Genomic DNA, 13,261 nt, shown 5'->3' on the forward strand with positions numbered 1-13,261 from the left:
AGTAACCCCCAAACTTAGACTCCATACCCTGGGACTGACTACTGTCTCCCAGGGCATGTAAAGTCCCCATTGACTTTACTAGTCAATAATTATGAACAAAACCAGTACAACCATTCTTACTATAGAAGTACTTGAAAGGGTTAATAGTTTTTCCCTACTGTTAATTTTCGAGAGGCTACTGTCCAGTCTCTCTCTCCAAAGTTTCTGGCTGGTGGCAGTGGTTACTGCCGTAAATATTCGACCGCAAATATTTCCCTATGGGATTTCCCCATTGTTCGAGGCTACCACTTTTACTGACAGCCTCTAACAAACCGCCAGTTTATTTTATGATTAACTTTACTCCGGTAGGTTTTTATTGCCAGATCTTTGATATTATTTCTTTCTCGTGTCTTTCTCTGAAATCCTAACCCGGGTCGGGGATCCTTCGTTTGTCCTTTTGGCGGGCTTCTGCACAGAAGCCCTCCTCTCAGCGCCACTGAGTCTGGGGTAGACAGGATGTGTGGGTGGGGGAATAGGCACCCTGGACAGGGTTACCTAGGCAACCCAAGTCGCACTCTGCCCTGATAGGCTGGGGGGGTTATCCCACCAGGATAGCCACCCCACTGCGTGAGTGACAGCTAGGCTGTATGAATGGGGTTTTTTCTACATAAAAACAGGGCTCTGAGGACTGGAGGACAAGACGTTGCCACTGGAACTAAGAAACCCGAAGAGGAGAGAAGCTGAAGACATCTGCAACAACTGAACCACCGGTGAAGCCCTGCTGCAGATCCTCACCACTTATCTCCTACGACTCGAGAAGATCTTCGCCTGCAAGAGTCTTCTTCCCTTGAGCTGGTGGAGCAAACCAGTTCACCAATCGCCTTCCAGGACCTGCCTTGGTCGAATCGCCAGTGCCCAGCACTAGGAGACCGGATAGCCAGGCACCCGTCCACCACGACCACGATTTAAAGGAGCATATCTTTTATTTTGTTTTGGCAGCACTGCGGCTGGCTTCATCTCTGGGCAGTGCAGTAACTCGAATCTTCCTCCACGACGAGAGCCTCTCTTCCTCTGCTGGATCGCCTGAACTGCAGGAACTGCAAGGAACTACCGCCACTGCAGGAGCCTCTTCCACTTTCAAGGTACATTGTACCGCCAGGCCTCCCGTTTCGTTGAGTACTGCTAAAGGTGTTTTAAATCCTTTACTTACCTACTGGGTTGGCCGCCCCTATCATCTAACATTGTCTTTTACCTTCTGCAACCACCTTTTTAAATCGTTAAACAAAGACTTGACTGCAGCTACTAGAACAGTTTGATCCTGGGCACTTTGCCTTGTACCACTGACTCTGGCACAGGCCTATTGACAGCAGGTCTGACCCAGAGAACTCACTGAAGATTCCAGGGCCCCTCCTGAACTGTGGCTATAGAGAATGTTCTGGAAGTACAGTCGCTGAAATTGTCAGCAATTGCAAGGTTCATTTCAAGCTTATGGGCAGTTGAAAAGGAATGTGGCACCCCACTAGTCAGATATTGCCTGGTCATTGGGCAGGGTGAGCATGGGACTGGAATGTCTAGATTACTGAACAACCCACCAGCTTTGTGCCCAGTGCCTGAGAGGTAACGCCTGACATCTGAATAGGCCTCAGAACAGATTGGTAGTTGCGGCCCTTTGAACAACCCAGCTACAATATATCAGGAAATTAGAGTCAGAGCAGATGGCTGTAGTAGGAGGTAGACTTTGTTGAGAGGGACTGAGTCAGGGATTCTCATTACAAAGAATAGAGATGTTTAATGCAATCAACAATTGTATTTGGGTTAACGGAAGTCACTCCTAAGATATACATTTCATCCAGAAAAACATCCACTAAAACCCACAATGTCTTTTGGCCTGTAGAAAAGTAAAGGTTGGTATGTCTTGGGTATGATACACCCTTTAAATGGTGAACTCTACTAACCCATCCCTTTCTGCATCTGTTAGTAATCATCTCTCAGGTGCATCACATCTCTTGACGAGTAGGCAACCACAACTTACATTTGATGTAGAGAAAATAACCTTTCAACTTACCTGCCACTCTGGACACTTCCAATGTATTTTGTGTGGCAAATAAAAGCATGAAAACCAAGTCTTTTCTTTCCCTTGGAACTATGATGACATTATGTTTACTGCCAAAGCAGGTGTAATAATTCTCTGTTGCAGACGTAACCTGATTAGCAATCAGTCAATTTATAACCTGTCAGAATTCCCAAAGCACCCACAAATCATGTTATATATTTCCTTAATGAAAGCATTGAAAATATTGAGAATATGGAGAGCATTGAAGAAAATGATACACTCCAGTTGTAAACCCTGATGAAAATAGATATCTAGTTATTGCATTAAGGCATTCATATCAGACTTCATTCCCCAGCTTACAATGAAGCCTACATTTTTGTGACAGGGCAGAAAGGTTATTTGTGCCAATGATAATAGTTGCACAAAAAGTTCAAAATGGGGTACTGTGGGAATGCATTTCCATTGTTTTTTGTATTTCTTTCCATCATCGGAATGAGTATTCCACTTGTTATGTGCCTTCTATTCTATTCCTTAGATTTGGCTCTCTTTCAGCATGGACATTTAATGTAGAAGAATATACTGTCACAAATAAATAGTAGGAGGCCCCTGATATTATGTCTACTGGTCTGTGTCCATGAGACTGTAACTGCTAAAACAGATAGCACTATTGGGCTGCTGGCTTTATGGACAACTGCCACAGCAGCAGGGCCTTGGCATTTGAAAACACTGCAGGGCTTAGAGTTACAAACAATATGTGTGTGTGTGTGCATGATATGATTTAACAGAACACTATAGAGTGGGCAAGATGGAAGGAGGACAGCAAGTAGCACCACATTCTGTTAAATAATCTTCTAAAAGATTTAATTCAGGAGGTTGGATCTGAGAATCAGGATGGACTAGTAGAGAATAAAAAGAACAGTCTAGTGGGATCTGCTTCTTTGCCAGTGAAAGGCACCTTCCCAAGGCTGAATGAACGTGCGTTCATAGCTGAAGTGTCCTTCTAGTCATTGCATATTTTCTTGCAAACGTCTGTGTATAGGGGTTGCTCTAGGTTGCTGCTGGAAGTTAGAAGGGGACATGCTGTTGGTTTTGTATTGCATCGCAATATAATCAAGTGTGTGGGCACTGTTTTACCTATACCATACAGACCTGACAGTCAGCTGACACACTTTCTCAGCTGGTGGTTAGAGCTAAGAGAGTAAAGGACATGTTTCTCCAACTATAAGGCCGTGGAACAACCTATGCATTTCTTCCATTCTCTCTCACTGTGTGGAACCAAGCCCATCTGAGGATGGACTAAATGGTCCTGGTCTGTGTATCCCTTTTGTGGATGGCATCTTGAACTTTCCATTGGACTCCTCCTTGGTTTATGATGCTCCTGATGAAGCCACGGGGAAAAGACCACGCAATAGTGGTGGAAAGCACTTCCAGATTTGGTTGCAGGAATTATTGCGGACTCATGCACACTTGTATGGGGACTCCTCAATATGTATGCAGCGTCTGCGATAGATCTTCTGTAAATACAACAAATACATCTATGTATACACAAGTAAATATTTATAATCATAACTTGTGCAAGGATTTTTCACACCAAATGTCAGGTAGATGTTCCAAACGTCGGAGCTGGCTCAAGGCTCATTGTTAACTGGATCTTATTGTTGGGGATAGAACAGAAAACCCTCTACTTACCCGGCCATGATAGCTCCTATGTCGGCAATGAACCACTCTGGAGAGTTTATGCCCAATATCCCAATACTGTGAAAACGCTCCAGGCCAAGCTGTGAGGGTGAACACAAAAGAGAAAGAGGTGGTGTTAAGGGCAGCGGTTACCAATCGTATATTGTAGAGATAAAACAAATTCTTAAGAGCAGATTATATTACTCTCTGAGAACTAGACGCGTCAACATCCAAAGAAATTCTCTATGAATCTGGAGTAAGTACAAGAACAATTGAGTAACAATCGTTTGAATAACCGCTGACCCTGGGCTCATTCTGTGACCTTGTTCCATGTCTTTAGACGTAACCAACCCTGAGCTGATATACAAGTGATCACAGTGAGGCTTAAGTGTAAAATTATTTTCTTAAACTGTGATCTGCTGCTAACTCTTGATTATCACTGGAAATAATCAGAGGAAACTCAATCCTTATGAATCCTTACCAAAGCTGCACCCTGTCACCAATCCTCCAGTCCTGACCAGCCTGAGCCAGATACTTGCCTGATTGGAAGGTTCAAAATGCATCCATGGGCTTCAGCCTGTCACTAACATGTCAGTTGCTATCAATGCCTGTGCAATGACCTTAAATCTGGATCATTTGGACAGACGGTGATCTGTTCCAACCCTTTACATATCACACGTTCTAGCCTGGTACATGAGCAAACAGAAGCACATAGTAGCAGCAATTGGTGACCTATTATTACCGCTTCATGTCCTGGCTCAATGCATGAATGATCACAGGAATACTGGGGTGTCTGTCAGACAGTGTTTCTTAAATAATTACAAACATTTCTCAAATCCTAATTTCAACACATAATAGATCATAGAAATCTGAGCCATTGTCACTCTCTTTCCCATCCACAAATTGTTGTCCACATTAAGCGTTCGTGGCCCCTCGCCTATTTCAAGCTGATGGTCAAACAGTTGGCATCTTCTGTATCAATAGTGTCCTCACCTGCATGACTATGAATATGCAGATTATATTACTCTGTGAGGTCTAGCCCACTACACACGCAATCAACAGCACGTCTCTTCTGTTCTTTGCATGTGATGTGCTTTAACTCCGGGATCATGTTACTGCGGGTGAGCTTAGCACAGTACATGGATCCTAAAGCAATGTTGCCTCTCCCACTTGCTGCCTTACCGCCTTGCTGCCAGGGTGCACCATATCCCATCCAGCTCGCCACACATCCTAGCCTCCTCCTTAACTTTATTTCAGCACTTGACATCTTTGGAACCACTTTGGCTCTCCCCGTTCTTGACCTTAATCATTCTGTTTTTGCATGGGAGTGTATCTTTTTCAAGGGGATTGTGTCCTCTGATGTATTCCACATCTATGATAGGTAAGTTACGCACTCGGTAACAGCACCACTATGCCCCAGGACCGCTTGTGCGCTTTATAAATGCAAATAAATAAATAAGGTAATGTCCACAGCTATGCTGCTTCGGAGAATTTCCGGCAGAGGGCGTCCTGCGTCGATGGGGTTGATCCATTGTCCCTCGAGGGCCTCTGTCGAGGGTCGACGTCACCGGATGTTATATATAGCACACACGGCGCCCGTAGCCTCAGTTCTGTTTTTTCCACAAACGTGTTTGCTTCAGAATCTTGGTGCGCTCGATTCTTTCTTCGTGTACAATGTCTTCATCCTCTTCTACTACCCCAAAGTCGGGCTTTAAAAAATGACAGGACTGCGGTTCGAAGATGTCCATCACGGACCCGCACGACATCTGCCTCTGGTGGCTCGGCGAAAGCCACGCCACCGACGACTGCGAGGATTTCCAGTCCCTGACGTCTAAGGCCTTGCGGGAACGTAAGGGAAAATTGAAGGTAGGTAGGGTGTCTAAGCCCCGTAAATCGAAGTCCGCTGGGCTTTCGACCGAGGACTCGAGGGGCGAATCCCCGCGACGGCGAAAATCCAGGGGGTCTTGGTCTAGGAGTGGTTCCCGCCATTCCTCTGCCTCGTCGAGGCATTCTAGGACGCGCCGTCACCGGTCGCCTTCCCTGTCCTTGTCGTCGGAGGACTCCGCCAGACGGTTGACTTGTCCCACTAAGTCTTCGTCACCAGCTGAATGGGATGCATTCCGCCAGCAGATGATTGCGTTTTTCGAGTCGCAAGGCACAGTTCCAGCCGTGCCTTTGAAAGGAGCCAGCGGGGAACGGGCTCGGTCCACCACTCGCACGCCTTCGTACTCGGGCAGTTGGCGCGATCATCAGGAGCCGTCAAGGTCCCGGTCAGACAAGAGAGATTGCCATAGCTGGGCCAGATCCAGGTCCCGGTCCTCGACACCATCGAGACCATCGGAACCTGTGAAGACTTCCAAGAAGGTGTCAACGCCATTGGCGCCGTGTCCGTCGAGGGGCTCTCTCAAGGCTCCCGTCTCGAAGAAGTCGGCGACGCCATCGGCGCCGTGTCCGTCGAGGGACACTCTCAGGGCTCCGTACTCGAAGTAGTCTTGGGCGCCGCGGTCAACGTCGACGCCGATTCCTGCAGCGCCCACAACGCTATTTTTGGAGGATTTCATGGATGTGCCACTGAGGTCTGTGGAACCTCTGAGGAAGGCTACCAATAAGTCTATGAGGCCTGTTTTTGAGCACTTTTCTGTTCCTCCTCCTAGATTGAAGTTTTTCCAACATTTACAGGATATTTCTGAGGTTGAGGAACTGTCAGATGAGGAGATGGCCTTGTCTATGCCTCCTGATGTCCCTGACGAACTTTTGTCTGGGCATAGTCAGATGGAGGAACTCCGTCAGTCATTGCATAATGCTAGTGGCTTTGACACCTCTCCGGAGGTGGAGTTTGGCCGACCTGAGCCTGTGGTGCATGCAGATTCCTCCTATCGGGGTCTCATGTCAAGGGTGGCAGAATACTTGGGGTGGTCTGCTCCACCTGTTGATTTTGCTCAGGATGATTTGACGGACATCCTGGATCAAGGTCCGCCCACTGACTCGGTGTTCATAGCTCTCAACTCACACACTTTTGGCGGGTGTCACCCACCTTGTAAACAGCTGACTCACCCGCCAAGTCTCCTGCACGCCCATTCATTTCAATGGGCCTCTCACCCACCAAAAATAAAATCGGGTGTTTTCACCCGCCTTTGCAACATAAATGGTTGAGAGCTATGGGTGTTGCTGTTTCACATGGCTTTGCAAAGGAGGGTGGCAGTGGCTTGGACTGCTCCGGAGAGTCTTCCGGCAGTTAGTAAGTCGCTTCCAAAGAAATACCGCCCATCCAGTAGTGACCCCTGCTACTTATCGACGCACCAGACTCTGGAGAGTTTGAAGCAGGCTACATACCCTACCAACCCTCCTGATAGGGACGATAAGCGCTTTGATGGTTGGGCGAAGAAGGTATTTTCGGCTAGGGGTAAGGCATTGAAGTCTGTCAACTACACTTGTGCCTTAGCGAGATTTACACACACACTGTGGAACTGTGCGTCTTTGGCGGCTGAGCATATTCCCGAAGGGGAACAAAGGGATGGTCTTCTAGCCCTCGTGCAAGACGGCAAGGATGAAATGTGCAAATCCCTTCAGTCGGGTTTGGACACGGCAGACTGTGTTAGCCGGTCCATGGCTGCGAGCACAGTGATACGCAGGTTTGCGTGGTTGCGGAAGTCAGCATTTGCTCCTGATATGCAAGCCCATCTTCTGAACATGTCCTTTGATGGTGTTCATCTGTTTGGCAGCAAAGCTGACGAGAGCCTTGAGAGGTTGCAGACCTCCAAAGCTGCAGCAAAGTCTTTGAGCACTGCAGTACATCAACCTCTGCCTTTTCATCCTAGAGGGCAGCAATGGAGGAGAGGTTTCTTTCGGTATTACTCTTCCTTTGGTAGATCGAGAGGACCCGCACGACATCTGCCTCTGGTGGCTCGGCGAAAGCCACGCCACCGACGACTGCGAGGATTTCCAGTCCCTGACGTCTAAGGCCTTGCGGCAACGTAAGGGGAATTTGAAGGTAGGTAGGGTGTCTAAGCCCCGTAAATCGAAGTCCGCTGGGCTTTCGACCGATGACTCGAAGGGCGACTCTCCGCGACGGCGAAAATCCAGGGGGTCTTGGTCTAGGAGTGGTTCCTGCCATTCCTCTGCCTCGTCGAGGCATTCTAGGACGCGCCGTCACCGGTCGCCTTCCCTGTCCTTGTCGGAGGAGGACTCCGCCAGACGGTTGACTTGTCCCACTAAGTCCTCGTCACCAGCTGAATGGGATGCATTCCGCCAGCAGATGATTGCGTTTTTCGAGTCGCAAGGCACAGTTCCAGCCGTGCCTTCGAAAGGAGCCGGCAGGGAACGGGCTCGGTCCACCACTCGCACGCCTTCGGGCTTGGGCAGTTGGCGCGATCATCGGGAGCCGTCGAGGTCCCGCTCAGACAAGAGAAATTGCCATAGCCGTGCCAGATCCAGGTCCCAGTCCTCGACGCCATCGAGACCATCGGAACCTGTGAAGCATTCCAAGAAGGCGTCAATGCCATCGGCGCCGTGTCCGTCGAGGAGCTCTCTCAAGGCTCCCGTCTCAAAGAAGTCGGCGACGCCATCGGCGCCGTGTCCGTCGAGGGACACTCTCTGGACTCCGTACTCGAAGAAGTCTTGGGCGCCGCAGTCAACGTCGACGCCGATTCCTTCTGCGCCCACAACGCTGTTTTTGGAGGATTTCATGGATGTGCCACTGAGGGCTGTGGAACCTCTGAGGAAGGCTACCAATAAGTCTATGAGGCCTGTTTTTGAGCCCTTTTCTGTTCCTCCTCCTAGATTGACGTTTTTCCAACATTTACAGGATATTTCTGAGGTTGAGGAACTGTCAGATGAGGAGATGGCCTTGTCTATGCCTCCTGATGTCCCTGACAACCTTTTGTCTGGGCATAGTCAGATGGAGGAACTCCGTCAGTCATTGCATGATGCTAGTGGCTTTGACAACTCTCCGGAGGCGGAGTTTGGCCGACCTGAGCCTGTGGTGCATGCAGATTCCTCCTATCGGGGTCTCATGTCAAGGGTGGCAGAATACTTGGGGTGGTCTGCTCCACCTGTTGATTTTGCTCAGGATGATTTGACGGACATCCTGAATCAAGGTCCGCCCACTGACCCGGTGTTCATAGCTCTCAACTCACACGCTTTTGGCAGGTGTCACCCGCCTTGTAAACAGCTGACTCACCCGCCAAGTCTCCTGCACGCCCATTCATTTCAATGGGCCTCTCACCCACCAAAAATAAAATCGGGTGTTTTCACCAGCCTTTGCAACATAAATGGTTGAGAGCTATGGGTGTTGCTGTTTCACATGGCTTTACAAAGGAGGGTGGCAGCAGCTTTGACTGCTCCAGAGAGTCTACCGGCAGTTAGTAAGTCGCTTCCAAAGAAATACCGCCCATCCAGTAGTGACCCCTGCTACTTATCGACGCACCGGACTCTGGAAAGTTTGAAGCAGGCTGCATACCCTACCAACCCTCCTGATAGGGACGATAAGCGCTTTAATGGTTGGGCGAAGAAGGTATTTTCGGCTAGGGGTAAGGCATTAAAGTCTGTCAACTACACTTGTGCCTTAGCGAGATTTACACACACACTGTGGAACTGTGTGTCTTTGGCGGCTGAGCATATTTCCGAAGGGGAAGAAAGGGATGGTTTTCTAGCCCTCGTGCAAGACGGCAAGGATGCCATGTGCAAATCCCTTCAGTCGGGTTTTGACGGCAGACTGTGTTAGCCGGTCCATGGCTGCGAGCACAGTGATACGCAGGTTTGCGTGGTTGTGGAAGTCAGGGTTTGCTCCTGATGTGCAAGCCCATCTTCTGAACATGTCCTTTGATGGTCTTCATCTGTTTGGCAGCAAAGCTGACGAGAGCCTTGAGAGGTTGCAGACCTCCAAAGCTGCACCGAAGTCTTTGAGCACTGCAGTACATCAACCTCCGCCTTTTCATCCTAGGGGGCAACAATGGAGGAGAGGTTTCTTTCGGTATTACTCTTCCTTTGGTAGATCGAGAGGAGCTGCCAGTCAAAGTGGCCACCGTAGGAGTACCAGGGGTGGAAAGCAAGGTACTCGCGGTGCCAAAGCCGCTCGGCAGTTGCCTCTTTGCCCTCAGGCACTAACGCAGCCGCGTCCGCTCAGTCATGAGGCTATGTCCCATGGTTCGCTGGTTGTGGGTAGACTTGCACAGCATCTTGGAGAATGGCGGGCCAATTCTTCAGATGTGTGGGTTCTGGAGATCATGGGCCACGGCTACTGTCTTCCCTTCTGGCAGAGGCCTCGCGGCAATCCACCCGGGAAGCTCTCTTTGAAGTGTCGAGATCCGCTCCTTGTGCAGGAAATCCTATCCCTGCTGGAGAAAGGCGCCATAGAACTGGTGCCTGTAGCGGAGAGGAACAAGGGATGGTATTCCCCTTATTTTTTTATCCCGAAAAAAGACGGTGGATTGAGACCCATCATGGACTTGCGTTGGTTGAACAAGCTCCTCAGGAAGGAAAAGTTCAAGATGGTAACTCTTTCTCAAGTCCTCCAGGCCCTTCAACTTCAGGATTGGTTGGTGTCTCTAGACATCAAGGATGCTTACTTTCATGTGCTAATTCATCCTAAGCACAGGAAGTACCTGAGGTTCGCGGTTGGTGACTCGCATTTTCAGTTTCGGGTCCTGCCCTTCGGATTGACCTCCGCCCCGAGAGTCTTCACCAAGCTGATAGTGGTGGTTGCAGCGTATCTCAGGAAAGGTGGGATTCTCCCTAGAAAGCCCTGGATCATCTGTCCGTCACATTTGACACCTACCTAGTGGCTCCAATACATCGGAGCAGTGCTCGACACATCCCCGGGGCAGTGTTCGCCTCCCCAGGGGAGGGCTCATCACATTCTGCAGATGGTGAACAAGTTTCAACGTGCCCAGTGTCTCCCGGCGTTCGAATTCTTGAGGTTACTCGGTCTCATAGCATCCTGCATTTTCCTGGTGCCAGAGGCCAGGCTGCGGATGAGATCCCTGCAGTGAGCTCTCAAGATGCAGTGGTCGCAGTTCTCCGGCAGGATGTCGGATCCCGTTCAGATTCCGACCTCGGTCGCCCCGGATCTTCTATGGTGGGCCGACAAAGGGAATCTGATGAAGGGAGCACCATTTTGGCAACCATGACTGGAGGTGACGATCGTGACGGACGCATCCCTCCCAGGTTGGGGCGATCATGCCAACGAGTTGACCGCCAGCAGCCGTTGGTCTCCGTCGGAGTCCAGGCTTCACATCAATCTGTTAGAGCTGAGGGCCGTCAGGCTAGCCCTGAAGGCTTTTCTGCCATCTGTGTGGGGGAAGAATGTCCTGATTATGACGGACAATACAGTGGCCATGCACTACGTCAACAAAAAAGGGGGGCAGGGTCACTCCCGTTGTGCAGTGACGCGATGCATCTCTGGTTCTGGGCCATCCAGCAGGAAATTTCGATCTCGGCAGTTCATCTGGCCGGAGACGAAAACGTGGCGGCAGACGCTCTGATCAGGCAGAGCATGGTCTCTCACGAGTGGGAGCTGGCTCAGGAAGTTCTTTTGGAGATCTTTGCCCTTTGGGGACACCACAAGTGGATCTCTTCACCACCAGTGTCAATCGGAAGTGCAAGCGATTCTGCAAGCGGGAATTTCCCCCAAGAGGAGCCTTAGGGGACACGTTTGTGGTGGAGTGGTCCTTCCCACTGCTGTATGCGTTTCCTCCAGTCCCCGTCATTCCGCAAGTGTTGCAGAGGTTACGGAGCTTCGGTTCCCGAATGATCCTCAGTGCTCCGGCTTGGGCCACGAGAGCATGGTACCCGGACCTTCAAGACATGTCCATCTGCCCTCCACACCGTCTTCCCTACCGAGATGATCTGCTCTCACGGGAGGGGGGGTCGGGTTTTCCATCCAGAGGTTAAGTCTCTCAGCATTCATGGTTGGTATCTGAAAGGTTGAGGTATAAGGATTGGAACCTCCCCGAAGACGTTATGGAGGTGTTGCTTTCGGCCAGAAGGCCTGCAACGAAATCCCTGTACCGTTGCCGTTGGAGAAAGTTCTGTGACTGGTGCAGGGTACAGAATGTGTATCCTTTTCAATGTTCTACTCCTTTGGTTTTGTCTTTTTTGCTTTCTTTAGCGCACAAGGGCCTGCAAGTGGGTACCATTAAGGGTTACCTGGCGGCGCTGTCCATATTTAAGCGCTTGTCTGAGGAATGTTCTTATTTTAAGATTCCTTTGATTTCCCAGTTTCTCAAAGGGCGAACTAATGTGTTTCCACCGTTGCCTTTCCAAGTGCTGGGACGGGATTTGAATTTCATTTTTAAGTTCCTAATGGGAGCTCCGTTTGAGCCCTTACATTCTTGTCCATTGCGACTGTTGTCCTTTAAAACTGTGTTTTTAGTTGTGGTTACTTCCGCACGCAGAGTGAGTGAGTTGCAGGCACTTTCCGCCAAGCCACCCTTTACTGTTTTCCATAAGGGCAAAGTTGTCCTGCGGGTGCAGCCTTCTTTTCTTCCGAAGGTTGTGTAGGAATTCCATTTGAGCCAGAAGGTGATTCTTCCGGTGTTTTATCCTCCTCCACATCCTGGTAAGGAAGAGGAGAGGCTCCATAGGTTGGATCCTAGGAGAGCTTTTAGTTTCTATCTCTCACGGATGTCCCAGGTCAGAGTGGACGATCAGCTCTTTGTTGGTTATGCTGGAAGGCGCTTGGGTCAGGCTGTTTCCAAGCAGACCTTGTCCAGATGGATCATTTTGACGATCTCTGAGTGTTACCGTTTGGCGGTAAAGGACCCTCCAGTAGGCTTACGGGCTCACTCTACTAGGGGTGTGGCTGCCTCCACTGCTCTACAGAGCAGCGTTCCTATTCGCAATATTTGCGAAGCAGCCACATGGGCCTCTGTCCATACTTTTGTGAGACACTATTGCTTGGACTCCATACATGGGAGGATTTGGCCTTTGGTAAGGCAGTCCTTTATTCAGCCATTTGATTGGGCATTCTAAAATTCTAAATTGTAAATTCTTTTACCACCTCCATAAGTTGGTACTGCTTTGGGAGTCTGTCATAGATGTGGAATACGTTGGAGGACACAATCCCCTCGAAGAACAAGTTACTTACCATATCTGGTAACGTTCTTTCGATGGGATGTTCCTCCGACGTATTCCACATCGCCCTCTCAGCCTGCCCCTCTACTGAATTTCCTATGTGATTGCAGCTTACATTTCTGCAAGGCTATCTGCAGTCATACTGGCAGGAGATTGGTGCCACACGTTCTGGGAAAAAAACTACAACTGAGGCTATGGGCGCCGTGCTTCCTATATATAACATCCAGTGACGTCGACCCTCGACGGAGGCCCTCGAGGGACAACGGATCGACGTCATCAACGCAGGACGCCCTCTGCAGATAATCTGAGGAATTGTGGCCACCCTGTGATCAAGACCCGGGAGGTGAGCGAGAGGAAGACCACCAGACGAAGTGGAGGCCCATCTTTTCTCCACCCCTGTCCTCTGCACCGGAGACTCGTCACAATATCCCCCATTCGTCAGAGAGGGGGGATGAGATCGAGGACCCAGACAGTGACCGG

General features: G+C 49.7%; 1 protein-coding gene across 6 annotated transcripts in view; it reads right to left on the reverse strand.

The window, feature by feature from the left end:
* LOC138511221 (long-chain-fatty-acid--CoA ligase ACSBG2-like) overlaps positions 1-13,261 on the reverse strand; it is a 379,274-nt gene that overhangs the window by 211,005 nt on the left and 155,008 nt on the right. For all 6 annotated transcript variants that reach the window (XM_069626758.1, XM_069626757.1, XM_069626756.1 and 3 more), the window contains one exon: positions 3,722-3,810. In XM_069626758.1, coding sequence (XP_069482859.1) covers positions 3,722-3,810 — 89 coding nt within the window. The remainder of the gene's footprint in view (positions 1-3,721; positions 3,811-13,261) is intronic.

The sequence above is a fragment of the Ambystoma mexicanum genome, chromosome 6p, assembly GCF_040938575.1.
Source record: "Ambystoma mexicanum isolate Mex_15411 chromosome 6p, UKY_AmexF1_1, whole genome shotgun sequence".
NCBI lineage: Eukaryota > Metazoa > Chordata > Amphibia > Caudata > Ambystomatidae > Ambystoma > Ambystoma mexicanum.